This window comes from Melospiza georgiana, chromosome 1 (assembly GCF_028018845.1).
Source record: "Melospiza georgiana isolate bMelGeo1 chromosome 1, bMelGeo1.pri, whole genome shotgun sequence".
Lineage (NCBI taxonomy): Eukaryota > Metazoa > Chordata > Aves > Passeriformes > Passerellidae > Melospiza > Melospiza georgiana.
In genome coordinates this window covers 68,872,770-68,899,324 of record NC_080430.1, presented here as the reverse complement: position 1 = coordinate 68,899,324, position 26,555 = coordinate 68,872,770, and the positions used below count along the sequence as shown (strand labels likewise).

The 26,555-nt window shown below is 37.4% G+C and overlaps 1 protein-coding gene across 2 annotated transcripts; it reads right to left on the bottom strand.

The window, feature by feature from the left end:
* Positions 1-808: 808 nt before the first annotated feature.
* Positions 809-26,216, bottom strand: SLC35B3 (solute carrier family 35 member B3). 2 transcript variants are annotated; one of them, XM_058026692.1, is made up of 10 exons: positions 26,176-26,216; positions 22,569-22,847; positions 21,192-21,313; positions 19,188-19,342; positions 17,644-17,751; positions 15,517-15,614; positions 12,737-12,829; positions 12,219-12,330; positions 9,261-9,330; positions 809-8,269 (listed from the first exon to the last, which is right to left on the bottom strand). In XM_058026692.1, the coding sequence occupies exons 2-10, from the start codon at positions 22,767-22,769 to the stop codon at positions 8,119-8,121; spliced, it is 1,110 nt and encodes a 369-aa protein (XP_057882675.1). In that variant the 5' UTR covers positions 22,770-22,847; positions 26,176-26,216; the 3' UTR covers positions 809-8,118. The 2 variants fall into 2 exon arrangements, with proteins under 2 accessions (XP_057882675.1, XP_057882670.1); XM_058026687.1 differs by lacking the exon at positions 26,176-26,216 and adding an exon at positions 26,042-26,104.
* Between the last annotated feature and the right edge of the window lie 339 nt (positions 26,217-26,555).

The following is a 26,555-nucleotide window of genomic DNA, read 5'->3' as shown; positions in this document are numbered from 1 at the left end:
TTCAGACATGTGCCATTACTTACTACATGATGTTGAAAAAATAATGCAGGTCACCAATTCTCTTGAAGAGAGATTGCAATAATAGAAATGAAGATGAACAAGAAGACATGCAGTTTTTACTGTGAGTCTCAATAAATAAACTAAACAGAGGATAAAAGACTAATATTGAAAACTATTTATAAATAATCCCCTGCACCATAAAATTCTAATTAGGAAAAATAAAACAAATTAAAAAGAATCAATCTGAACTCCCTAAATTGTGCAAAACACAAGTATCTGAATTTTCTAAAAAAACACATTTTAACACTCTAAGTCATTAGCAGAAAGAGAACAGTTAAGCTGATCAAACAACTACAGCTCCAGAAGAAGAAATCTAGCATATTAAGGAAGTTGCACACTAAATTATAAAAAGCTCCCTTTGGCCACATGTGTACCTACCAAACATTGTTCAGTCATTTTCCATTTTGCACAGATGTTCGCAGATTTGGAGGACCTGCACTGAAGATGACTGACAGAAGCCATCCTTTTTCCAACCACAAAGTCTCAGCATACCTACATCAAGCAAGATATACATTTAAGATTAATCTGCCTTCACTGTGGATCTCCATAGACAGGAAGAGAAGCTTTCCACAGAGAGAGGCAGTCTGATGCTCTTCAGTAGTGGTTGAATTTGATATTTTCAGAACAGTAAAGAAGTAAAGGCTCAATAGTATTTAAATTGTCTTCAATTCCTTTGAAAAATCCCTGTCCTGAGCCTTAGTTTGATTACTGAAAACTGCTGTATCTGTTGTTGTATCTGTTGTTGTATCCGTTGCATTCAATGTTATGCAATGTAAAAGTAGGATGGCCAAGAATTAATACTATTGCTCTCCAACACATCTTGATTTTCATTCCTTTCTTTATCCTACCCCAGTGCAGAGTGCAGAAATATAATCGGTAAAAGATATCACATTGCACCTTTCTGATACACAGCTACACCTGTTCTCTGCACAAATTTAGCTCTCAGTAGGAAGAAAGTTAGCTCTCTTCACTAGTGACATTTTTACTGAGATGCCAAACTATGTATCATTTGTAGGCAGCCTATCCTTCAACTTCCTGGGAAAGAACCTGAATTCTCATCAAAGAATAGATTCTATTGAAGCTGTGTTTCCATGCAAAATTTACCAAGTCTAAGATGGTCGATTCAAGCAGCCCTTACCTATGTGCCTGGGGATCCAAAAGCTTCAGGCAATAAGTGGTCTCAGACCTGGCAAGCATGCAAGCATGATAGCTTAATCTCGGGCTGTTTTAAGCCCAGGAAAGAGGAAGTCTGCAAGCCAAGCTTGTACAGCCAGGCATGAGCTATTTATTAAGAATAAGGAGTCCAGGGAAATCAGGTGTGACTCAAAATAAGGATTAGCTACCTTTAAACCAGTTCTTATCTACAAAGTTACACAGAATTTGTTTTCTTTTATATATTTCCTAACAGTGAGAATACAGTCTTCATTTGAAGAGGCCAAGCATTCACTCAGTTATTTGTTTATAAGCTGCACTGCACAGGACAGTGTAAATTAGGTATACAGTACTACCAGCTGTCAGCTTGAACTGCTTATTAAGGGCAACTTTTAGTGTATTTCTCACTAAAAAGATTTTCCAGTACCAAAATTTGGATAGTACATAAAATGAATAATCCTAACTTAAGGCTAAATCAACAAAAGATTAAAGGCATGTTAAAGCCTAAAGAGCTTAAATTCTGCTTGTTGTTGCCTGAAGCCTATACAAACTCTTCTTTATGCATTAAAGCCTTCCAGGGGCCTCAAATCATACAGAACATAGAATAGTTTGGTTTAGAAGAGACCTCTAAAGGTCACTTGGTCTAACCCTCTGCAATGAGCAGGAACACCTTCAATTAGATCAGGTGGCTCAGACTTCTGTCCAACAGGACCCTGAACATTTCCAGGGATGGGACATCTACCACCTCTCTGGGCAACTGTGCCACTGGTTTGCCACTCTCATTGTAAACAGTTTCTTCCTTATACCCAATCTATATCTACCCTATTTTAGTTTAAAACCAGTACCCCAGCACAACAGTCCCCAGTAAACAATTTGTGCATGTTCCTTGCAGACCCTGTTATGCACTGGACTTTTGCACAGATCTGCTCCCATGAATGCCTGTTACTACAGAGCTGTATTTAAGTGGAGTTCCTACTCAGGTTCTGAACAACTGAGAGGGCATCTACCACAGCTGTCCATGTTCATGCAGAATGCTGACAAGAAGGCAGCAGGCAGCGTAGCAGCACTTCCAGCGTACCTGTGAATGAGGTGCTGCACTAGAGCAGCAGAGAGCTTTGCAAGCTCTAAATGTAGAAAATAAAAAGCAACTTTGAACTCCTTCTATATTGACAGTATCAATTTCATCTACAAGTGTCTTGCATTTGCTGTCACATACTCATGTTTTGCACTGAGCAGCAGTTACCAAAGGAAGGTGTCTCTCTCCCCACGGGATTCTGCTCTGGAGGTACTCCCTGTGCAGCCAGAACCACACTATCAGGCGTTTCCAGAATGGTGCTGCCAGCTCTAGCAGTTACTGTAGCCAACTCAGAGATACTAATTTTAATCATATTTATTAAAAATTTGTAAACATGAGAAAAAGTGGAAGATAGACAAAGACAGCAAGGTTAAAGATCACAGAGTGACTGAGGTTGGAAGGTGCCTTTGCCCCTGCTCAAAGCAAAGCACCCACAGCCAGCTGCCCAAGACCATACCCAATTTTTGAATATATCCAATGATGGAGACTTCTCAACTTCTGTGGGCAATCCATGCCAGTGCTTAATCACCTTTACAGTAAGAAAGTATTTCCTCTATTCAGAGGGAACTCCCTGTGTTTCAGTGTGTGCCCACTGCCTCAGGGCTGTCATTCCTGGCTCCCCCATCTTTGTGTCCTCCCTTCAGTGTTTGTACACATTGATGGAATTCCCCCCAGCCTTCTCTTCTCCAGGATGAAAAATCCCAGGTCTCTCATCCTTGCCTCACAGCTGAGATGGCTGAGACCATCACCTTCTTGTCACTTTGCTGGACTCTCTCCTGTAGCCCCATTTCCCTCTCGAGCTGGTGAGCCCAGAACTGGTCACAGCACTAGAGATGTAATCAAAATTACAATGTAAAACTCCACACTTAAAACCTAAGTAATAAAAAAAAAAAAAAAAAAAAGGAAGCATAAAACTGAGAAATCTAACAAAGAAAACATCTAAAAAGTAGAGACAAGCAATACATTACTAACACATCTCAAAAAACTAGTGTAACAACACAATCCAGGTGTAGAGAAGTGTTAAGTCAGCATTGTATTCTAAGCTGACTATTTGTGCATGAATATTCTTTCTTGCTATAGTCTTTGCTTCTCTACAAGAGAATGGCAAAGTGATACAGACCCCACAATGCATCATTATGCTTAATTCCTCATGTGATGACAATTCCTCAGTTTTCCCATGGCAGCAGCTTTTGACTAGTTGCAAAGTGAACCAGTCACCTTAAAGTGAAGGATATTATGCTTCTCCTAAATCTACTACTATGTCCAGCTTGCTTCCACAGAGGTGCTCACAGAAAACAACAAATCAACGAAAAATGACAATGCAAAAAACTTCAAATAAAATGCAGAAAAAGCTATTTTATGGCTGCCTTATTTTCCCTTTAAATTGTACTTGTACAGAACAAGGAAAAGAAACAATTTAACATCTCTAGTGCTGGGGGTAAAAGAAAACTGACCTTACATTGGTACCATTTCATTTAAAGTACAGATGGGCTCTGCTGGACTTGGGGCACACTGGACTTAGGGTATTAACATCTATTCCTTGCTCATCAGACTTACCAAGGCAACTTTGGGCAAGATACCATTTATGCTACATCTCTGAAATGGTGATAGGGCTTTCCTGCCTCATAGGCAAGACTGAAATTAATCTCTAAAAGCTGAAACATCAGGAGTTTTATATTAAATATTAAAATTAATATAAAGACTTTTAAACAGGTAAAACGTAAAAGAAAACCCCCTCCACTAAAAAATTCTGAACTATTAACTAAACCATATAAAAATCCCTCCAGAAAAAAAGTATTAATCCATTTAATTACTTCCTTAACTTGTGAAGTTTACTTATTATTTCCTGCCCTCCAGAGTATACATGCAATTTTATACCTCTTTTCAGAACAGTAAACAACACAAAAAGTTTCCATGATTGAACAAGCAGCAGTCAAACATGAGAGAGGGGCTTGTTTGTGCCTGGGAGCATGGGAGGCAGAAATAAAAGAAACAATTAAGACATACCAGGTTAGTGAGGAAGGCACTTATTAAAGGGGAAAAAAGAGCACTTGAAATATTTATTTCCTCTTCCTCTAGTTCTCACAGGCAGGCAAAGGAGAAGAGAGATTTTCTTGCAAGATGGAATGAGGTCAAGGAGTTAACTCATATGTGCACTCATCAAGACCTTTTCAAAAATAATGAGTAGTATGAAAGATTTTTTCATGGAGAATAAAGGATTTAAAGTAATCACCCAGATGGTAAATGATAAATGATTTCAAACAGAAAATCTGGAATGTGACTAACCTACAACAGTGTGATGTAAGCCCTTAAATACAGGAATATAAACCTGAAACAATCCACAGTGCATAAACAGAACATGTTAAAAAAGGATTTCACATGCAAAAGCAAGAAATACAAGTAAGAAAGTCAAGTAGGAATGATATAAAGCCCAAGCTTTAGCTTAAAAAGTTTGGTAAGTTCAAAGTACAGGAGAGGTAAAACAAGATGAAGACAAACAATTTAATGCAAGATCAGGAAACACTCTAGGTTTGGAGGGCAGGGCATTAGTTCTTCCACACTTGTATTCCCACACAGGTACCTGTGTAATCAGCAGCTCTGCTGATACTGAAGTACTGAAACACTGAAGAAATCCACTGCTCAGTCAATTACCTCATTACTGAAGTGTGCCAGAAAAATGCAAAAATGTAATATGAAAGCAACTGCAAACGCATGTTGATTTAGAAAAACAGAGCCCCTTCAGCTATCCAAAGGAGGCAGAAGCAGGTATCACAGAAGTAGATTCCTGACATCAGAGGAGATGCTGGTCAGACTTAAATTTTACTCAGAATTTCAATGTTGTTATAACTAATTCCTACACCATAGATTTTTTTTATAGAGACGAAAAAGTTCTGTAGCACAAGAATAAAAAGCAATTAATTCACATTATATTTAGATAACAAATTTTCTGGTGAGATAATTGATTGGCTTTTTCCTATAGTTTCACCATGCCTACTGCAGAGCCCAGGAAACAATAGGTATAAAATGCAACAGTTACTATGACCAGGCTTCAACACTGGGAAGGATTAACCAATACCCCAATATAAGTGCTCTTACACAAAAAATAAATAATTTACAGGTACTTTGTGGACAAGCCCTTATTCATATTTCATAGACAACACAAAACCAACATACATACACAGTACAGAAGACTCAACCCCAAAATTTTGTAGTAAGAACACTTGCAGGTTTGTAAGGTTTTCTAGCTTGCATGCACTATGAAGCTTATTTAAAAAACCCACAAACAGTAATTCACTGAAATGAAGGTTTTCTTAAAGAAGGCATCCAACTGCACAGACCATGATGTGTGGCAAATTATAAAGTATCCCACTTGTGTGTGCATTTTCTTTAACACACATATTGTTGATTGGCAAGTACTAGACTCATACCTATGAAAATAAAGGGCTAACTCTTAAATCTATGCTATTAACAGTAAACCTACAATATCCATTTGTATATAAAAATAATTTTGAAGTACACCGGTAAAACAAAACACACACTTCTACAGTTAAGAAAACAATAAAAAAATAAATCAAAACTTCCCCTAACGATAGCTCATAAACTCAGCCCTGTGTACAATAGAAAATAAATTAAAAGGTGAATTATTGTGATTACTATTCTCTTCAAAGAGAGCCAATAGAGACAAAACTGGATTATATTAGCTGTCCAGAAACATACACACTACATTTGAATTCTAGTCAGAAACTTTGTGACTTCTCATCTATTTAAATAAAACAGATGCCAAATGAATTATATTCACTATGACTTTCTGCATATATTGTAGCTTTCACATAATTTGTTTTTCTAAAGGTTAATAAAGTTTAGCAACAGGCAGAGTTTATGTCTGGCAGAATGAGGACTGTAAAATTATCTTAACCTCACTGGAAAGACCAACTTCATTTAGTGAAAAGAATGCAAAGGAATGTAAGAGTTGATAAATATTACAGGGAAAGAAGTGTATCAATCCCCTTGACTTGGTCAAATGCACTCTTACACCAAATTTGAAATTGGAATGCTTTATTATACCTTACCATAAAACCTGGGCTGCAACATGAAAATGGACAGCCATGGCAGGCCATCTGTCTCCCTCAAGGTGTATTTGTTCATCAAATTCTCACCTCTCTACCTCATCCAGGACACAATCATGCAGCAGCTGGGAATTTAAACCCAAAACTCTTCCATGCAATAAATTCTCCTGATTTGGCAACAGTGGGTTTGTATGTGTTGAGAAGCTTTGCTGACACCCCAGAGAAGTGTCAGCACTGGAACAGTGCAGTTATGTCAGCAAAGCTCTTCTCTTGTTCATCCATTTGTGCTCAGCTGGCTGTTACTCCATGCTCTATTCCATAACATATTTAACATGGCAGATGCAAGCTACCAAATAAATAAGAAAAATTTAAGGCACATTTTGTGTCTGTGCTTTGATTACAAGCTCCTCTGAACAGCAATTCTTCTTAAGTGTCTGAAAAACATTTTGTATATCTCTAATACTTTCATCAACTAGTATTTTTGACAGAAGGTCATCCTGTGAGATTTTTTAATTCTCAGTATGTTCTTTCTGACTATGTATTTCTATTATCTAATTAATTTGTGTCTAAGTTGAAAGAAACACACACCAAGATGCATCTAAGGGACACAATAACAAAAAACCCATGACCATGTAAGAACAATGATTTGTAAGGTGATTAGTATTTTTAAAGTGCTGTTGTTAAATATATAAAATGAAAGAGATGGCAAGTGATTCAAAAGAAAGTTGACTATAAAAGAAAGAGAGATAAAGGGACTTAGTCTTCCTAAATTCATGATGAAAAAGACAGACTGGTAGCACATTGTCTCCTCCTGTCACTGAAGAAAGAAACTGTAATCTGTATCCTAATCCTCTTAACTTCATCAGAAGACCACACGGACTGACATAATACATATTCCAATCACATTAGCTGATGCTGTTACTATTTACCCCAATACTGAAATTGAAGAATTTTGATTTGATGATATAAATTTAAGAACTTCCATGTCTCTTTATACCACTATCAGAGAGAGGGCCACAGGCCACTAAAAATGATGTATTTGACCACGGATTAAGCAAATAACAGTTTCTTACACCAATGTTTCCATCTCACCCCATTCAAGCTTAAAAGCCCATTTCCTCCTAGCATGAGCATGAGTGTTGACTGCACAAACTCAATCTCAGTTTTGTGACTTGCAAGCAATACTACAAAAAGAGGAACACTAGGATTTCAATAAAATTTCAATTATTAAAATAAATATCAAGTTCTGTGATGATCTTAAAAATAACTTAAACAAACCCCAACATTTTTATTTAAAATATAAAAGAGTGAAAACATACTGTATTCTAAACCTTCCACCTTTGAATTCACGATTTGGTCAACCAGTTGGTGATTAGTACAGTATTACATTTAAATTACCCCACCTAGACAATTAACAAAGAACCACTAATTTCAGATCAGTCACATGGTCAATATTATTAAAATGCCCAAACCAGTCTTCTACTGTGTCTCACTTGAGTGCAGCTTCTCAGCAGTTTGCCAGGAGCTGCTGTCCTTCATTGCTGATAAAACCATCTGGCAATGGCCTACAACACCGTTTGTGATGAATTCAAGTGCTCTGAAGAAAGGGCTCATGAAAGTGTGCACTTATAGCAACCTGCAAGCAGACCTGCAATATGCCTTCAGCTCCTTTGGTGTAAATAACATTCCCTTTGGAAAGTGAATCAGTTGAAGACTGTATAATGAAATAGTAAGTCAAAGTCTAGACAAGGCATGAACCACTGTCTATACAGTTTGTGACAACGTCCTTGATTTTCTTTCTTCCACACTTTTTTTCCGAAGACCAAGCAGTGAAGGCAGTTTGATTTTGTCCATATTCTTACTGTAAACATTAAGAAATATACCAAGGACAACCAGTAAGCCTGACCACACGTACCTAAAGGGGAGGCAGAGGAGAGGGAAAAAGTTACCATTAGCACTTCATCTTTAGCAATTACATACCAATATTTGTGGATCAAACAAATCTCACATTAAGAAGAGAAGAGTTAAGTAAAAATCCCCCAAAAATCAGTGGGCTCTGAGATAGAATTTCACTGAATATTTATTATTACTATCCTTCCACCTTTCTTTATTCCTGTCCTGGCTGGAGAGCTTATTGAAATGCATTTATAAATTAAATAATAACTAAAGAGTATCTGTTCTTTCTCATATGAATAAAATAATCCTGAGGGGTTTTAGTGTGTTTTTCCTTCCTATGATTATGAGAGCTATACTGGTCCAAAACATTTTCTCACTCAGTGCATTATATCCAGTCTTCCCAATGTAGGCACATTTTTTTTCAGCTCTCCATTCTTTTAAGCCTCAATATTTTTAGCTGTAGTAAATTCCATTTGGGATTTGCATGCAAGTTTTTTTCTTAAAGCAATTTGTATATAGGAATATAATAGAATTTTATATTCTTTCAAACCTGAAGCAATTAAAATCAAAGTAGCAACTTCGCTGCATTTACTCAAACATTTGGCACTATAATACATCAAGACAATGCAGTTATTTAAAAGGGCTAGCTAAGAATTCCAATCTGAGATTATAAAAGCAGGACCAATACCATAATGGAGAAAATCCCTTCCTTTACACAAGTTTTCCAACACAGAGAAAGTACCAAAACAATTTATAATGTATCATAAGCACTAGATATTATGATTAATTTTCTTTGTTGTCTTCTAGACCTTTAGAAAAATGTAAACTCTTTCTCTAGCATGACTAAAATTAACAAGCCAGTCAATATTTACAATAGATTGCCAACATTTGTAAAAGATATAAAAAGATATTAACCCCTGAATATGATTAGTAAGTGTTGTTATATTTCCATGATGAACATAATTTTTTATAAAATACTTTGTAAACCCTTAAAAACTCTAAGTACTTACTGTAACGTGAATGGCTTTGCAAAGAACAAAAAAGAAAGCACGATGGACATTGCTTTTCTTCCTGTTGTTACTACAGAGGAAAACAAGTATTAACCTCTTTAAGAATTCAGTTACAACAAAAGAACATAACAAAAGGTTAGCAGGTAGCCTCATAAAATAATTGTCTCACTAAAATGATGATCACGCCCTTGGTGCAAACACAGACTGCAATGCAATGCAAAACAGCACTGGAACCATGTGATTTTTGGAAACAAGTACTCTGTGTCAGTAGTGCCATCTCAAGTCACACTACTCACAGCAAGGAAATTTCCAGAACAAGACTTGCTATTTAATAACTTCATGCTAATCAATCCACAGTCTCTGAGAGCAACATGCAAATAACTGATATAAACTCATCTGTTAAAGCTTGGATGTAGACCAAAGGTCAAATATCTTGCTGTTTACACCTCATGTTATTACAACTCCGTGGTGTTTTGGGCTCTATTTTTGAGTGGAATGGGATTATCCTCTCATCATTCTTTTGAAGTTACTGAAAATTTCCGTAACAGTAGAATTACAAATTTGCGTAGAAGCTTAAGAGACCAAGAATGTCTGACTTCAGTGACTGCATTAGGAAGTTTCCCTCAAAACCACTAAGAGACATTCTTCTACACCTGATCCATTCACTAAAAAGAATCAAGTAGTAAGAAGAGTGGAGAACACAATCCTGTTTCCAAAATAGAGATAAACTCTTTGTTGCTCTGAAATTAACTATAGCTCCAACAATTTTTTGAACAATTTCAATGCAATGAACAAGGATAAAGCATTACCAGTGAACTGTGTACCAGGAAACCTATGTAGTTTATCACTGAAGCAAAATCAATAAATGAGTAAAAGTTGTAGAAAATGTTGAAAAACAAAGTAAGAAAGCACGCAAGTTTAGCTATGGAAGCTAAGAGGCTGAGAAGGTGTTATTTTATATAATGGCACAGGGTTCTCACTTGAGAAAGACTCTCACACAGGGCACAGTAGGTCGGCACCTAAAGAATATTATTACTTTAATATCAGAAAATATTTTGCTTACCATGAAGTTCCTTTAACTATATAATACTGCAAAGTCCTATTTGTGTAACTACATCCAAATTAGTCTTACTGCAACACACTGGCAAAGGGAACCAATGACTACTGATGCCTTTCCACAGTGCTTTGGCTAGAAAAGCAAGTTTCATTCTTCCCAACTCTACCTCACAAACAAATATTCACTTAAGAGTGTTTTACAGTAGAAGAAAAAACCTTCAGTACTGCTACATCTGCCCCAACTTCAACTTTTTAGTAATAATTTTCTTTTTACATTTTAAGAAATTTATGCACATCAAATAAAATGATTTTCTATTACATGAAAAATTAAAGAAGAATGAAAAAGAAAATTGAGTTTTAATTAGAAAACAGTTTACAAATGAATAATTTAAAAAAATGGTTAAATTACTTCAGTTTTTCTAATTACAATTACTTCTGTTCTTTCAAATCAGTTATTAATTAAAATATTTATGTAACCATTTCCTTCTAAATTAAGTGCCTTTTCTTCTTTTTCCCAATTAAGTCTGATAATTTCTCATTCTGCTAATAGAAATACAATTTTCATTAAACTCTTTCACCCCACTCCCCTCAAGAAGGGGGAGGGTGGATGGGGGAGCTGGGAGGGACAGTAATGAATGTGGTGTTCTTCCAAGGAACAATAAACATTTTCATATTGCTACAGGCAAGACAGAAAAGGCTCAAGTGGTAGAATTGTCAAGGTCAGGCATAAGAAAAGTGGGGAAAGGTTTACTATTCTACAGCATTTTTAAACTTTTTTTTAGTACAGTCAGACTTTTTTTTTAAGAGGTATTTTAATACATGAAACAACCCTCTCCTCTGGGTCAATTTCTAGTCAAGAGAGCTACTGAACTTGGTTAAAAGCAAATACAAAACAGATTTGCTGCATAGGAAATAACTGATAGGAAATAAGAGCATGTAACCCTCAGGTCAGAGAACAATGATGAATTTTCCCTTCCACTACTGTGAATGAAGTAGAGCATCACCTGACAGAAACCAGGGTGTCTTTTAGGAGAAGAAGAAAGGCCAGTAGCTACATGACATCTTGCTACACCTTCCCCCCACCAGGCCCTTGGGACTAATGTTTGTAGTTTCACATGCTTAGAAACAATGTTATTGCGTACTATGCCATTCTAGAACATCCTTACTTTTCCTTTAGTATTTTAATTGATACATGTCTTTTCCTTTCTGTACTTTCCTATGAAAGCAGGCTGAGAAACTTGGGATTGCTCAGCCTGGAGAAGAGAAGGCTCTGGGAAGACCCTATAGCACCTCACAGTACCTAAAGGGGTCCTGCATGAGAGCTGGAAAGGGACTCTTCACAAGGGCATGTGGTGACAGGACAAGGGGGAGTGCCTTTAAACTGAAAGAGGGCTGCTTTAGATTAGGTATCAGGAAGAAACTCTTTACTGGCAGAGTGGTAAGACACAGATTGTCCAGAGAATTGTGTGCCTTATCCCTGGAAGTACTAAAGGCCAAGCTGGATGGTGCTTTTGAGCAAACTGGTCTAGTGGAAAGTGTCCCTGTCCATAGCAGGGGAGTTGGAACTAGATGGTCATTGAAGTTCCTTCCAACCCAAATGATTCTGTGATTCACTTTCAACTTCTCCACTTAGAACAGTGTTTGCTTCTGCACTAAAACAGCACAGACTGTATGCACAAGTTTACTTAACAGGCTCTTCACGGTTGAAACTGTGGCACAAAAAGAATCAGGAAGATCTCAAACACATTCTACCATGTGAAGATCCATGCTACACAAATCAGTCAGCACAAAGAACAGAAAATAAGCCAGACTAAGAACTATTCTCAAAAGCTCTGTCCTAAATAATAGAATAGGATTACTTTGTTTTTATACAAAGGCAGTAAAAATATAATTTGTTCATACCTGTTACAGCGATAAGGGCACCAAAGATTTTAATCAAAGCTAGAACAAAGGATATGCCAAAATACCCAGTCAGGGAGAAAAGGAATGCATAACCATAAGTCTGAACTGGATGCTGCAACAATAAAAAAAGCCGGTTAGGAAAATGTAAAACAAACCCTGAGGTATTGCAAAATGACACAAAACTACAGGCTTTAATCAACTGCTTGAGCAATAATAAGCTGTTCAACAATGCATTCATGCAAAAATCCTTATTTAATTTTAGTTAAATAATGGAAAAATAATAATGAAATTATAAGCTCATAAGTCTGGTCCTGTGATTTTGTTGCTTTTTAAAATATTACCCTATCTAACACATCAAAGACTGGAAAAACTTGCTTACTGTATGAATTATACAAGTTAACCTGTTTACATGATGAAAATAGAACTTTAGAGAGAGAAGTGGTGAGATTTTCTGAATCATACAGAGCAAGGTTTTCCAGTGAGGTTCTTCATAGAAAAAGGGAAATCTTTACACTTACCTTTGAGCAAAATGTTACTGCAGGGCTTAATCCACTAGTGCATGTTAATCCAAATAAAATATACACAAAACCTATTGAATAGGAATACAAAACCTAGAATAGTGTAAGAGAAAATAATTACTAGGTGATACTTTACAAAAGGACAAAATTAAATGCTTTCAGATGCTTGGCACTATTAATATGCTCAGCAACTCAGAGCTGAATTTGAAGGGTTTGATGATATTTTTACTAGCATTTATATAATAGTTGATGTACAGTGAAAAGTCAACATTAAGTGTTAGACACATTCTTCCTACCCACAACAACATAAAAAGTTTGGAAAGCTAGCCAGTTAATAATGTCCTGAGGTCAGTGTCAAATGTGGTAAATCCTTCAGGTTCAGGATTTCACAGCCTAAATAAAACTTCCCACAACTATGCAATTTAATAGTCTGAAGAACACATTAAACTTATTTCATTTTCTGCTACTTATCCAGCACAGTAAACACCTGCATTACATTAAATGTGCAAAGGGTAGCACAGAACCACCAGAAGTGTCACGTAAGTTTCATCTGTGTCACTTCACTTGACATGCATGGCACATATGCATGGTTATAACATGCAGGATTTTGAAATATGACCAGTTTTGGCCTAGTTGAGTGCTCAGAACACTCAGGAAACAGGTAAGCACCCTGACTCAATTAACAGGTGCACTGAGCAACAAAACAATCTTCATCTAGCCTTTCCCACACTAAGCCGGAAGTAGAAACTGGAACTGTCCATCCAACTGTCCATTCATCCATCCATCCTCCCATGCAGCAGGAGGCATTCAGCTGTTTGGGCAACATTTAGTAGTCTTTTCTTGTCAACAGAACTCTTCTACACAATGCTGGCTAGAACATGCTGATCTACTATGCTTTCAAAACTCAGCGTCTTGTTATATCTCAGTTAGTGAGAAAAAACTATTACAAATTGTTAGCAACTCCATGACACGACAGACCACTTATCACTGCTCTATAATAAAAAAGGATGCATACATGTATAAAGAGCAGACCTGCTTTAAAACTTAAAAATCAATGATCTGATCCTCAGAGCTTTTACTTTACACTGTTTATACACACAGATGTAAGTCCCAGGTTCTTCACTTGCCTCTGCATCCAGCTTGCCTCCCTAAGTACCCAAAGACTTGACAGCCAGGAATAAGCACCACATTGCTATTTCCTTGTTAGGCAGTGTAATATATATCACTTCTATAAAATAACATGTAAGGCAAAAATCAGGTAAAACCTTCCAGAACAGTGATTACTATTTCAGCCACAAAACATCTTTTCTGTTTTCACAATTGCCTAAATCCAGGGCAATTTCCAAATTTGACAGAGTAAGAGAGACCCTGTGGATGACAGGTTCCTTTATTGTTCAATTTTATTTCCAGATCGCTGTCCATTAAACGTGATCCCCAATTCCAATTCAATTTTTACCCAGAGTCTCAAGTATACTAAATTATTTCCAGAATTCTGCTTGCACTTCTGCACTGAATTCTCTGAACAAAATCCTGAAGTAGAATGTCCAAATCATGAACAAAACCTTTAGGTCCTAAACCATTACACTCATTCCCTACAAGTAGTATGAGTATACAATATGAAGACCAACATTGTCAGACTAATGCAGAATAAAAAGCAAAGTCCTGGAGACAGCAGGAGTTTTGTAGGTAAGGCAGCAACGACTGTCAAATGCAAAGTGGGCAAGAAAAAAGCTACAGATTGCACTTTGGATTTTGGATTTTGGAAATGACAGCCAAAGAAGGCTGCATCAGGTCACATAGCCAAATCTCTGTTCCCAGCAGACCTCAACAGTGACACTAAGAAAAAGTACAAGAATAAAAACAGGAATATAGTGGTACTTTTAGGTATACAATCTTCCACTTTCCAGAAACCTGTATGTAGCTCAAACTTCTCAAGCCATCCTAAATCACTTCTAGCTTTAAATGAAGATACTTTCTAACTTTTTCTCCATTTCTGAACCTATTCTCATGAAAAATTAGATTTTTCTTTTTAAATATCAAATACATGCCAAATATAGAAAACAAATTTCAGTAACTTTTTACTTGTAGCATATTCATATCATGCCTTTTATAGTAAAAGATTTACTTATATTTACTCAACTTCAGAGAAAAATATGCAAAATTCAAACAAGTCTTGTCTAAAAAGAAAAATAACTTCAGACCATATGAATAGATAATCAGCATTCCAAGTAAGTATATTAAAAAAATGGAGCAAGACATTGTCAAAATTGTATTTCACTGAATCAGGAATAAAAAATTCACCCAGAGTTTAACAGATTTCAAAAGATTTTTAAAAACCTGCCTCCCAGGTGCTAGCACACTCTAGAATATAAAGTATATCAAGTAAAGTAAAGCAGCATGCTCCACATAACACGTGCTCAACTACACCAGAGGAACAGTGTGTATTTCTCAGAGATGAAGTGTCTGATCATACAAAAAACACTACATTGATCTCAGGCCTGCAGGGTAGACAAAGGAATTGTTGATAGAAATGAGTGTTTCTGTAGCTATATTGTGTTTGTATTTGAAGTTGCACTCAGAAAGCAGCACCCTTGAAAGATTGAAAATGAAACAGAAAAATCAGCAGAACTGCTCAGACAAACAGAAAACCCCAAGAACAGTACACCAAGAGCTTTTCCCTCCAGAAGCAAGAGAAAAGCACATTAAGTCCCATGCTTTGTCAATGGAGGCCTTGCCTATGATAAAACATGTTCTTTTAAAATTGCAAATGTGGTATTTACCATTTCTGAATTAGAACCATTGTGCAACTTCATAGCTTTTTCCTGTACATTTCCTATAACTGCATCTGCGCAGAGGGCAAGGGATATTAGGATCACACCTATTAAAACAAAGAAACAAACAAACAAACAAAAAACACTCTTCAGAATATTCATTGCAGAATGGTGGCAAAAAGAAATAGAGAAGGAATAGAGAAATAATAACCAGCCCTTCCCTATAGAAATCAGCAAAAATATTTCATGACACCAGCACAAGGAAGTTCCCACCTCCACTCTCCCTCCACCAATTAACCCCTGAGCACTGTGTGTCTCTAAGCTTGATGGGAACATCTGGACATTGCTATAAAGAAGCCAGCTGTAGCTTTTGTAGTAACAAGAGTGACACAGTATCATCTGCAGTTAGTTAATGAAGATATATAACCAGAGAAAATGAAAATACTCTTTTCCAGTAGTTAATCCCACTTTTTTATTTTCCCTGACAAAGGCAAATAGAAATGTTAGATGTGATGGTAAAAAAAATGCAAGAGGATTGGAAAGTAGAGATCTTTAATTACTGAAACACTAATTTAAAAGAAAAACTACTGTTCAGGTACAAACTCCATGGTTTTAGGTTACCATTTATGCTGACAAGGAAGTCACTATATAGTCACTACTGTAATGAGCTTTCCAATAACAAAAAACCTGATAACTCTAGCCATTTCCCAACCTACAAACTTTCATGACTGTTGTATTTAATGATGAACACAGGTTGAAATATCACTTTTCCTAAGTATACAACATTACAGAAGATACTAATCATCAAAATGCAAATCAAAACTCGCTCTAGTCTTGGTTCCTTAAAAGATCATGTCAAGGAAGAAACTAGAAGACTAGAAACAAGCAGTGTTTTATTTTCTTAATCCTATGTTCTTACAGTCAGAGGAGGAAGATTTTCACATTTTTAAGGCCCATGAAGTTTAAGGTGGTATTTTCTTGGAAAGAATTTAAACCAATGTTTTTAGTTCGGGAACCATTTCCTTTCCAAGGCCAGACTTTCCAAGTCTCTTCATTCAAGATTATCGGGCACTGGACAAGGTATAACTCAATGGAAAACACATGATAACATGAATAATACTGGTAATGCTAAAAATACAGGTATCTCATCTGCATGGATTCAGCTCTGGTCCAAAGATATAATAATGGCTCCACTCTGTAAAGTGAGGGATGAATGTCCCTCCATGGGCATTCTCCATCATGATTCATGTTCTGGCTGTGCTTAATAGCCCAGGCACACCACTGGACAAATGCATGGATTAGCACTGGACTGAGATTAAAAGGTTACCTGGAACCTGAAGCACCAGTGCACATGGAGAGGAGAAATGTGGGGAACAAGAAAAATGTTAATCTTACGCCCATTACACATTTTGGAGTGTGAGGAGAATTGTTCCAGTCATTGTGGCAGTGCTGAGCAGAAGCAGCAGCAGCAAAGTCATGGAGAAGACCAACCATGTTTTATTGGATGTGAAGCATGAGTAAAAACAATTGGAAAAACTGGACCCAAATTAGTTCTGAAAGAAATCTGCATAGAAACAGTTCCATACAAATCACTGGAATGAACTCAGGAATTCAGTTACCCTTTGTCATTTGACAAGAAATTCAATTAAGTTTTTCATTCCAAGCAGTTTAAAATCCTTGCTTTGCTTCTGACTTAGATAGTATTAAAAGGTTAAAATGTGAGAACTCCACCTAAAAACTACAGCAAATCTGACTGTGATCATCTGTTAATATAAAGTAAATGGTTCTGAAATGGAAAAATACTTAAAAATTTAACTAGAAAAGACAACTTATCTTTTTAAGTTTTAAAATGTTCCAACCAAATTTATCATATTCATTTTAATATATATGTACTGGGGTAAGTCTTTCTTAAGAATATATGAGACATTTCAACCAAGAGGGTGTAGTTCCTGGAAATTTTAGGAACATAGGAATTTAAATTTTTTCTGCCACAGAGTTCTGCTAGAGCAAAGCTATAATGAAGCTGCATTTTCAGTAGGATACCTGAAGGCACTCCAGCAAGAACTCAGAACCTCAATGGAATGCTTACTGTAGGAAAAACCAAGCATTTTTTTAAACTCTAAATTGTGTTTTTACCTGTCAAGTTGAAGTTTGGTGCAACTGTGCTGTCAGCTAAAGTAAACCATATTAATCCAAGGCTCATACACAAGGCAGCAGACACATCTACAATATTGTAACGTTTTCCTACAAAATACAAATAGCAAGAATGCACTGTTAGCACTCAGAATTTCATGTTTATCCTGCTTAACAGACTAGAAGACTAAGGAAACATTGTTCCAATGTCATTCTTCTATTTAAACAGAAGACTCAATGCTCTGGTCTTTAACAACCAGACTTAGTTTCTTCTACAACAGAAATTCCTACCACAGGGGACTGATTCTTGTGATCAGCTTTGGTTTGAGTTACAGCACTGACACAAAGCACATCCTTCCTGACAAAGCATTCCCCTAGCAACTTCAGGACAGCTTAGATGTTTCTTAATACTTTTCCCTCACACAAAACATTTCAGCTGCCTTTACTGATCAGAAAGAAGTCAATTCCAAACACTGACAGACAACTTTGGTACTCTGAGAACTCTGCATTGTCTTATAGTTTGGGAGAAACAGGTTGTGGAGGGGAATGGAAAAAGAAAGTAAGGGCATGAAAAAGCAGGAGTTAGTATATCTTGTTTAAAATAATGTATTCTTTGCTCAGAAGCTGAACTTTGAACATAAGCTTCCAAGGGAAGTTTGTTGAACTGAATTTCTGAAACAATATTAAAAAGAAAAAGCTTCTGAGACTACAACACAATAAAAAGTCTCATAAAGCTTTAGGGAAATACCAGTCACTTTGCATTAAAATGATAAAATTACTCCTAATAAAAGGTAAATACTGTGTAGGCATGTACATATGTAAAGTTGAAAATTGTTCTGAAAATTCAGTTGTTTTTCAACCAGAAGACCAGAATTGTCTACAGAAACACAGCATTCTAGATTTTGTTCCATTATACTTGTCCATGTGGAGTGTTACTGACTAAACTTTTGTGTATTGAACACAAACTTTATTATTATAATATGCTTAACCCTTCTAATCCAGAAACACTGAAGTATATTTATTCACATAACTACAAACGTTTTCTGTTTTTCTCCATATTCCATTTTCTCTTATCGGAATATGCACTATGACTTTAGAACTAGCCAAGGACATGCAAAATCAGGTGAATTTCTCATTAAACATTTAATCAAAATTTAGGAATTAATCTTTTCAAACAAGAGTAGAAAGTTTCTTCACAACTCATGGTTGGATTCTTTTTTCCATTTCAAGTTTTTCATTTCAATATTGAAATTGTTTCATTTATGAAGTGATTTAGTTTAGAAAACAAACTTACACTTCTTAAAAATTAAGAAAGCTTGTGTAAAAATCAAGTTTTGCAAGTGACCAGTAGAATGTTTTTCCCCATATTTTCTGTTGATCTAAATACGTTTGTACATTTTCCCAGAAGATGCTTCAGAAATTCTCATTTTTCCTCCTATAAGAAAAATGCTACCAGCAGAATTTAAAAAGTTTAGGATTCCACCTATGACTGAATCCCAAAGAAAGAATTTTTTTGAAAAATCATCTAATACCAAGATAACACTTACCTTGTATAAAAACCCCACCTATCATAACTGGAATCAGTTTACAGCACTTGAAGATGACTTGAGTAGGGTAATTCAGATATCCTAAAGAGGTATTTGACAAACCCATAGTTCCCACTGTCAAAAATGCTATTATCATGTAGGTTTTGCCAGGAATTCTACAAAACATAAACATACAGATCTTGGCATTACAGACTCATCTAGAGGAGATTTAGCTTGAAAATTTCAGTTAAAGAAATACTTTTGCAATACAACCTCAACATCTTCCTCACTGAATTTCATTTAATAGAAATTTAAAAATGCACAAAAATCTCTGATTTCATATTTAATTTCTTTCAATTACTGCAAATAAAAAGCGAATACAAGACAATAAAAACTTCATGGCTCATGAAGTATTCAAGAAGTAATTCTTTAACCTGCTTCTGAGAAGGTATGTTATTTACACTAGAATCAAGACAAAGGTTTCAAAGGAAATGTGGAAAATTGGTATACTGAAATAACCTGGATCTTTGTTCTCTCACAGGTCACTGTGACAACTTTGGTGAAGTTTTCATGTGAACCGGGACAATTTTAAAATGAAGAAAGTTGAAAAAAGTACTATTTTTTAATGAAACTCAATGAAACTAAGAAAGCAGTGATTCAGACACCATGAGCAGAGGGGCTTGTTGAACATTTTCAATATTTTGTTCACAATCTGATGAAATTACCACCTGACAACAGATGATCCAACAGTTACTTTTGTGCTCACTTTGTGATTTTTTTACAGTTACTGCTGTGCATATGTTCAGCTATTTTTCATGCACACTCAGAACCACGCTAAGAACATAAGGAGCCGTCATGCTGCAATCCTGTCTTCTCTGTAACTCATTATGTGATGTACATATACTCTAAGGCATACAAGAAAAATTAAAAATATAGATTTCTGCATGTCTACAAGAAGATGCCTGGGTTATAGAAAATAAAATGTAAAATCTATTTCAGATCTACATTTCCAACATGACTTACTTGAAGGGAAATGCTCTGTAAGCATTTCCAACTGGTAATAAAACCCCATAAATACAAGTAATCCAAAAGGTAACTGTGCAATATTATCTGATGCATCTCAAGAAGTCAGGTAACTTGAAATACAAGCTGTCAGTGTTTGAAGTAAAAGGAATAATTTATCAAAGTTATGTTGTTTCGCTAAAAAAGAATTTTATAATCTAAAACTAGTATATGCAAAATCATCCAAGGCTGAATGCAGGTAAGGAAAACTAGTTGTGCTCAACTACAATATGAGGCACCTTTAAAATTCATGTACACCATGACAGCCTGTATTCAAGTTTCCAGAGTGCCTCAATAAACACTTTGCAGAGACTATAGCTGGGTAGGGGGCTGCAGAATGGCTACACTGAGTCAGAAAAGATCCCATTTCCAGTGGGATTCAGAAATCAAAAATTTCCTTGGTCCACTGCAGTGAAAACACAGAAGAGTTTTGAGGCAGAGTGGTATGAGTGCTGTCTTAAATGAAAAACACAACACTTCAGCAGATCCTTTGAAGCAAACCCACTCAGCCATACAGTAAGCAGAGAGCTGACCTCTGACATTCTCCAAGATGCACAGCACGTAAGAGGGATCTCTTGGTGAGGAGGTGCCAATATTTGAGGAAAACATATTCACTGACAGATGGCTTCAAGTGCTGTGAAGTGCATTGGCTCTATTCTAGATGTGATAATCCCAAGCAACACATATGTGACTCAGTCTCTATCAGCCACATTAAGGACACAATATGTTCTGCAAGTGGGACAGTGACAGCAGAATCAACAGAACTACTTACAGGCCCAAAATCCAAGTGGGTGCTTCTAAAATATTCTCTAACATCATCCAGCAAATTCACTTCCTTTTATCTACAGAACTGCTAGCAATGCCTCACAGTACTCACATTCAAAAAACAGAAGTTAAATTTATGCTAAGTATCAAATACTTCTAATTTCACGGACAGTGTAAAATGCTTGGAAAAACACATACCTTCTTCTTTTGTCCTGAATCAACTGCAATTCTATTAGTCCAAAAATGGAATAAAATCCAAATTGCACTAAAGTGAGGTACCAACCAAAAGGTTTAAAACCTTCCACTGAAAATATCAATTCCTATAAAAACAAAAACCCACCACAGTCATGTACATACACCAAAATATTAAATGGACAAAGAAGAGTTAAAAGACCTTTTCCCTTGATGTGCATGCAAATCTAGCCTTTGCAGTTGCTGGTTATTAACTAGATTTATCTGCCATATGTAACTTGTGAAAATATTGAAAAAGACCATTTTGGTTCTCCAAAATGAAAGGAGAAAATTTACTGTTGTTGTAAATACAATAAAATTAATGGATCAATTCATTAGGGGAATACATTTGATGCATTACTAATTATCTCATATTACAGACGGCTTCCTGCCTGCCTTTTTTGCTGCTCTTCCGTTCATTTACTTCAGCAGACCATTTTTATTCAGATTTTATAAATATCTCTAGATAAATTTAATACAAATTTTCTCTAACAAACATGCTTACTGATAATTTTCAGCTCTTAGAAATGCACACCCAATACTGTGAGTGTCAACATTAAACAGCACATGTGAGTTCATAAAAATCTATAGGCTGTAGGAATATTTCAAACAAGAGCAATTTGTTCTGGAAAAATACATACACATCATAAAGACTTATGTAGGTGAGTCAGTTATAGAAACAAAAGGCTACCTAATATCTGCCTTTTGGGGATTCTGCTTTTAATTACTGATCATGTTCTCCTAAATCTTTTGAAGTAACTTTATGCTCACAAACTCCTCAGCTGCTTTTGAAAACTGCATTAGAAACATGATTTTTAATGATCAAGTTTTTTAATCACTCCTTTATTCAGAATACTCCATGAATTTAAAAATAATTTTAAAAAGGGAACAGAAATGTAGTTGCTCAAGATAAGAGAGAAAAGATTAGCAGAATGGTGAATGTTTAACTAAAATGGCATAAACATTATCCTTCTGCTTAAAAAATTACTACAGTACATGTTTCAGCTCTGTCCTGACAGCAGAGAGAAAAATGACTGTAACTGTACAGTACTCATGGAACTTAGGGAGATCTAAAGGTTTCAGCATCAACGAAGACTTTGATGTATCTTGCACACAGAAGTAAAAGATCGAGTTATGAAAGTCCAAGTGATCTAAACTAAGTTGCCATAATGGCAACTTAGATTATATATTACTTTCTGCTCTTGAACACTGAAAGGCTGATTTTGTAATAAATATCCAATTTAAAACATCTATGCATATTAAAATACACACTATATTATTATGCTATTGAAAAAGACAAGGGGTAGGAGGAATTGGCCTAAGACACAAGTTCATAATATTTACCTGTAAATATCCATAGATTAGATAAAACATAAAAACTCCAGAAACACAGATAAAAAATTGAGTAGGTTTGCTAAATTTGCTGAGATTCATGCCAAGAACTACAACATCATCTACTGATTTGATATGTGGAGACATAGCTTGAGATTTGGAGGGTACACTGATGGAAATGTATTTTCTTGATGAAGTGAATTTCAGATCCATGGTTCCTGGCTCGCTGCATTCGGGGCTATTGTTGTCTTCTGCCTGCTTTTCTCCTTCTGTCTGTTTTCTGTCTGAAACCTGAAAGAAATGCTAAAGTCAGATGGGACACAACATACAGCCTTCAACAACAACAGTAAATGAATGGGACATTTATAGGGAAAATATAAAGGTTTCAGAGTTTTGTTGAATTGTTTTTACTCACAAATTTTATTTATCTTTTCTGATGTCCAAAGTTAACATCGGTTAACTTTGTTAACACCAGAGGCAAACAACACTTTATGAAAGCAGTTTTGCTTCATTCCTACACTCGACATAGCAAACAAACCAACCAATCAACCCCAAAACACCAGCAACAGAAAACCAGCTTGAGTTTCCCAACATCTCTAAGTGGTCCTCTCATGTACTAACAGGAGTGACTGCTTGGGACAGAAGTGATCTCCATGACCAGCAGTGAAAGAACTGGAATTGAAGCACTGTGGTTCTGCCTACCTTCCTTCATCTCCTCAGCAAAACACACCAGACTAGCTCACAACATGGGAAGCTTTGCTAAAAACTACAGATTTGAGCCTAGGACCAGCTACAAGCATGGAAACCAAAGAAGTTACCGCCTCATCCTCACATTTATTCACTATTTCTTGCACAGTTTTTCAGAAAAGTACATGGAGATTGAAACAAGCAGATTGAGATGCCAGTCTCAAAAATCAGATTGTTTATCTGATGTGGTCTATGATATGGCAATCTCTTTAATATTTACACATGTAATAGAAAACAAAACCAGATGATTGAAGCCTACAAAAGGAATGCAGCAGCTTAGTAGACTGAGATGCAAATAATTCTGTTTTCCAGCTCAGCAGACAGTAAATATTTGATGGGTTTTTTAAAGATGAAACACACTGGTCAGCCAATTGTCCCAAGATTTTTAAGTGCAGGACAGCATCAAGTTCCGTGAGCAGTCAGTAATTACACTGTGCTTGTCCCAACTGTTTAGTAATTTGTTTTTCCCAGCTGAAGAATAATTCTCCTCATCACACATACATAAAAAAATGCTTTCCCCCTTGTTTTCAAATTTAAAATGTCCCAGTACATTAACACTAGATCATGCAAACACAGTAGTCTGCAAAAACACTGGTAAACAGAATATATGATACAATACTAGAAATTTTAAGGTTGGCTGAGAAATTAAATATTAGTATGAAGCGTGCAAGGTGCTTATGTTTTCTTTTTCATATGAGCTACTATCAGGTTGGAACAAAACTCCTCCTAGAGTTCTGAAAGAACATCTTGGGGAGTATAACAGGTGTTCAGGGACCACAATAATTATTTGTGCCTAAATTCATAGCTCTTCACTTCAAGATCAGAAGTGAGAGGTAGAAAGTTTACGCCTGCGGATTTTTAACTAATTCCAACATGAAGTGACCATAAAACAAAAGATAAAAAGTTTTAGACTAATTTTAGTAAAACCAGAAAAGAACTAATGTCAGATAATGAGGCATGAGTGAGCCTTCACATACAATATAACAGAGTTCTGATCACCCTCAGAGAAAGATTGAAAGAACAATGGCAAACAAGGATGGAGGAGCATCTTAGGAACTGAAAAAAGATGAAAGCATAACTGGTCTAGCCTAACAAAACCCCAATGAAAATGAAATAGACCTGCTTTCCATACAAGTATGGAGTATCACTAAGGAGAAAAAACAGTTTTAAGGACAGAAGAATGAGAACAAGTGGGTATGACGTGATCATGAACAAATTTACACTTTCCAGACTATCCAAAATCTGGGGTTAGCCAGCTTTTGCTCAGGAACTGGCTGGACATTGATCTACCTGTGGGGGGAGTGATCATCTTTACATCACCAGCTTTGGTTTGCTTCTCTTTTCCCATATTTTTCCCCACTTCTTAAAAACATATTTATTGCAATCCATAATTTTTTTCTACTCTTCCTTTGCTCTCACCCCATCCCTCTGGGGGTAGTGAGGAAAGTCAGCAAGTGGCTGTGTAATGCTGAGCTGCCTCCCAGCATTAAACCACACAATTAACATAAACTTTGATTTTCAACTATTTCTATTAAAAATATTTCCTCAGGAACACCAGCAGATTTTACAGTCTCTCCACTTAATTTTTTGCAGATTACTGAGTCTGACATGAAAGCAGTAAACTGTGGAAAGTGGAAACTGATCACTCCAGACACACCCACAACCATCCATAAAACTACGATACGTGGTAATTGTTTTTCTCTACATCCTTCAAAGAAAATTATTTAACAGCTGAAGAAACTGTAAATGTGTGTATGCATTTGAAAGTCTCCACCAAGTAATTTCATTAGTAACAGCAACAGAATTCTTCTGAAATTCACACTGACTTCTCAAACTGCTATTTTTCTAAGCATGAAAACTGTTATTCCTACTCCTCTAATCAAAATTCCTCAATCACTTAATTAATATCTTGAACATACAGCAAAAATCTGTTTTATGAAGAGTTAAGAGCTGTCCTGATTTGTGTAAAATACCAATTTCCCTCTCTTCTTTCTCCTTCCTTGTGTAAAAGTGTAAACAACAGATTCTTTAGATCAAAGACTTCCTGCTTCTTCCCCTTCAAAAAAAAAGTCCCTTGCAGATCAGTAATTTAACCTAGCACAGAAAATAGTGATTATTACACGAAGGAGAAACAAATGAACAAGTGAGCAGAAAAGCAAAACTTCCAGAAAGTTAACAACTTGTACTAAGCATGGAAAAAAACATCATGAAGGAGCTCGAGCCTTGGTTGGCCGAGGTTTTTTAACACTGAAGAACATCTGGTAAACCCATCATCTTGGCAGAAACCAGCGTCTTAGTCCGCTCAGAAGAACTGCTCGCCTGAGACGCACAAGGCGAGCTCCACGTTGGCTTTGGCCATGACCCTCCGGAGACCGTGCCAGGAATGCCTGATGGCAGCACCGCAGCTGGCACCGCAGCAGGGATGCCCCAGGTGACAGAAAAACCAAATTCCATCTGCGGGAAACCTGAGCAGACGCTTCGCTTGGCGCTACCGCGTCCTGCTCCGGAGGCAAACAGGGAAGGGAACAGGGTCCAGCAAGAGCCCTGAGCCTTCCCTCCCTCCTGCGCAGGTGTGCCCTTCCCGAGCGCCTGGCAGCTGTCCCGGCGGGGCTGGCACAGCCTCTCCAGCCGCCACGGGCCGCCATTCCCCGCCCTTGCCCCGGGAAAGGGAACCCGAACCCTCCCGGCGCTCAGTGCCAGCTCCCCCCGCTCCACATCCCGTCCCCGGCGCCCCTCACCATCGGGCCCATGGCCTCCCGATGCCGGGCGACGCTTCGCAGGAAGCGACCCCGCCTCCTTCCCGCTCGCCCCCCGTGCCTGAGGGAGGAGGGAGGGAGGGAGGGAAGGAGCAGGGAGCGGCCCCGCCCCGTACCTGTGCGGCGGGCGAGGAGGAGCACGGCGGCTCCGGCCGGCCGCCCCCGCCAGCGCGTCCCGCCCGCCCGCCGGGATCGCCGCCGCCGCGGGCCCGCGCCGCCGGAAGTGGCGGCCGCCCGGCGCCAGGGGTCGGCGCGAGCAGCGAGCGCATCGACACAGCGCCGCCCGCTCGGCGCTCCGCTACCTGGCCTGGGGCGGGCGGGGACGGCGCCCTCGAGCCCGCCCGCGTTAGGGACCGCCCACCGCGCCTGAAGGGTGGGGCCGGGCTGGGGCTCCGCTGTGCGTTCCCGGCTTTTATACAAAAAAAACCAAAACTGGTTCCCGGGTCTCGGTTCCCGTGTTCCTGGCTGCCAGAGAGGGCTTCCCTACGTGTCTCTG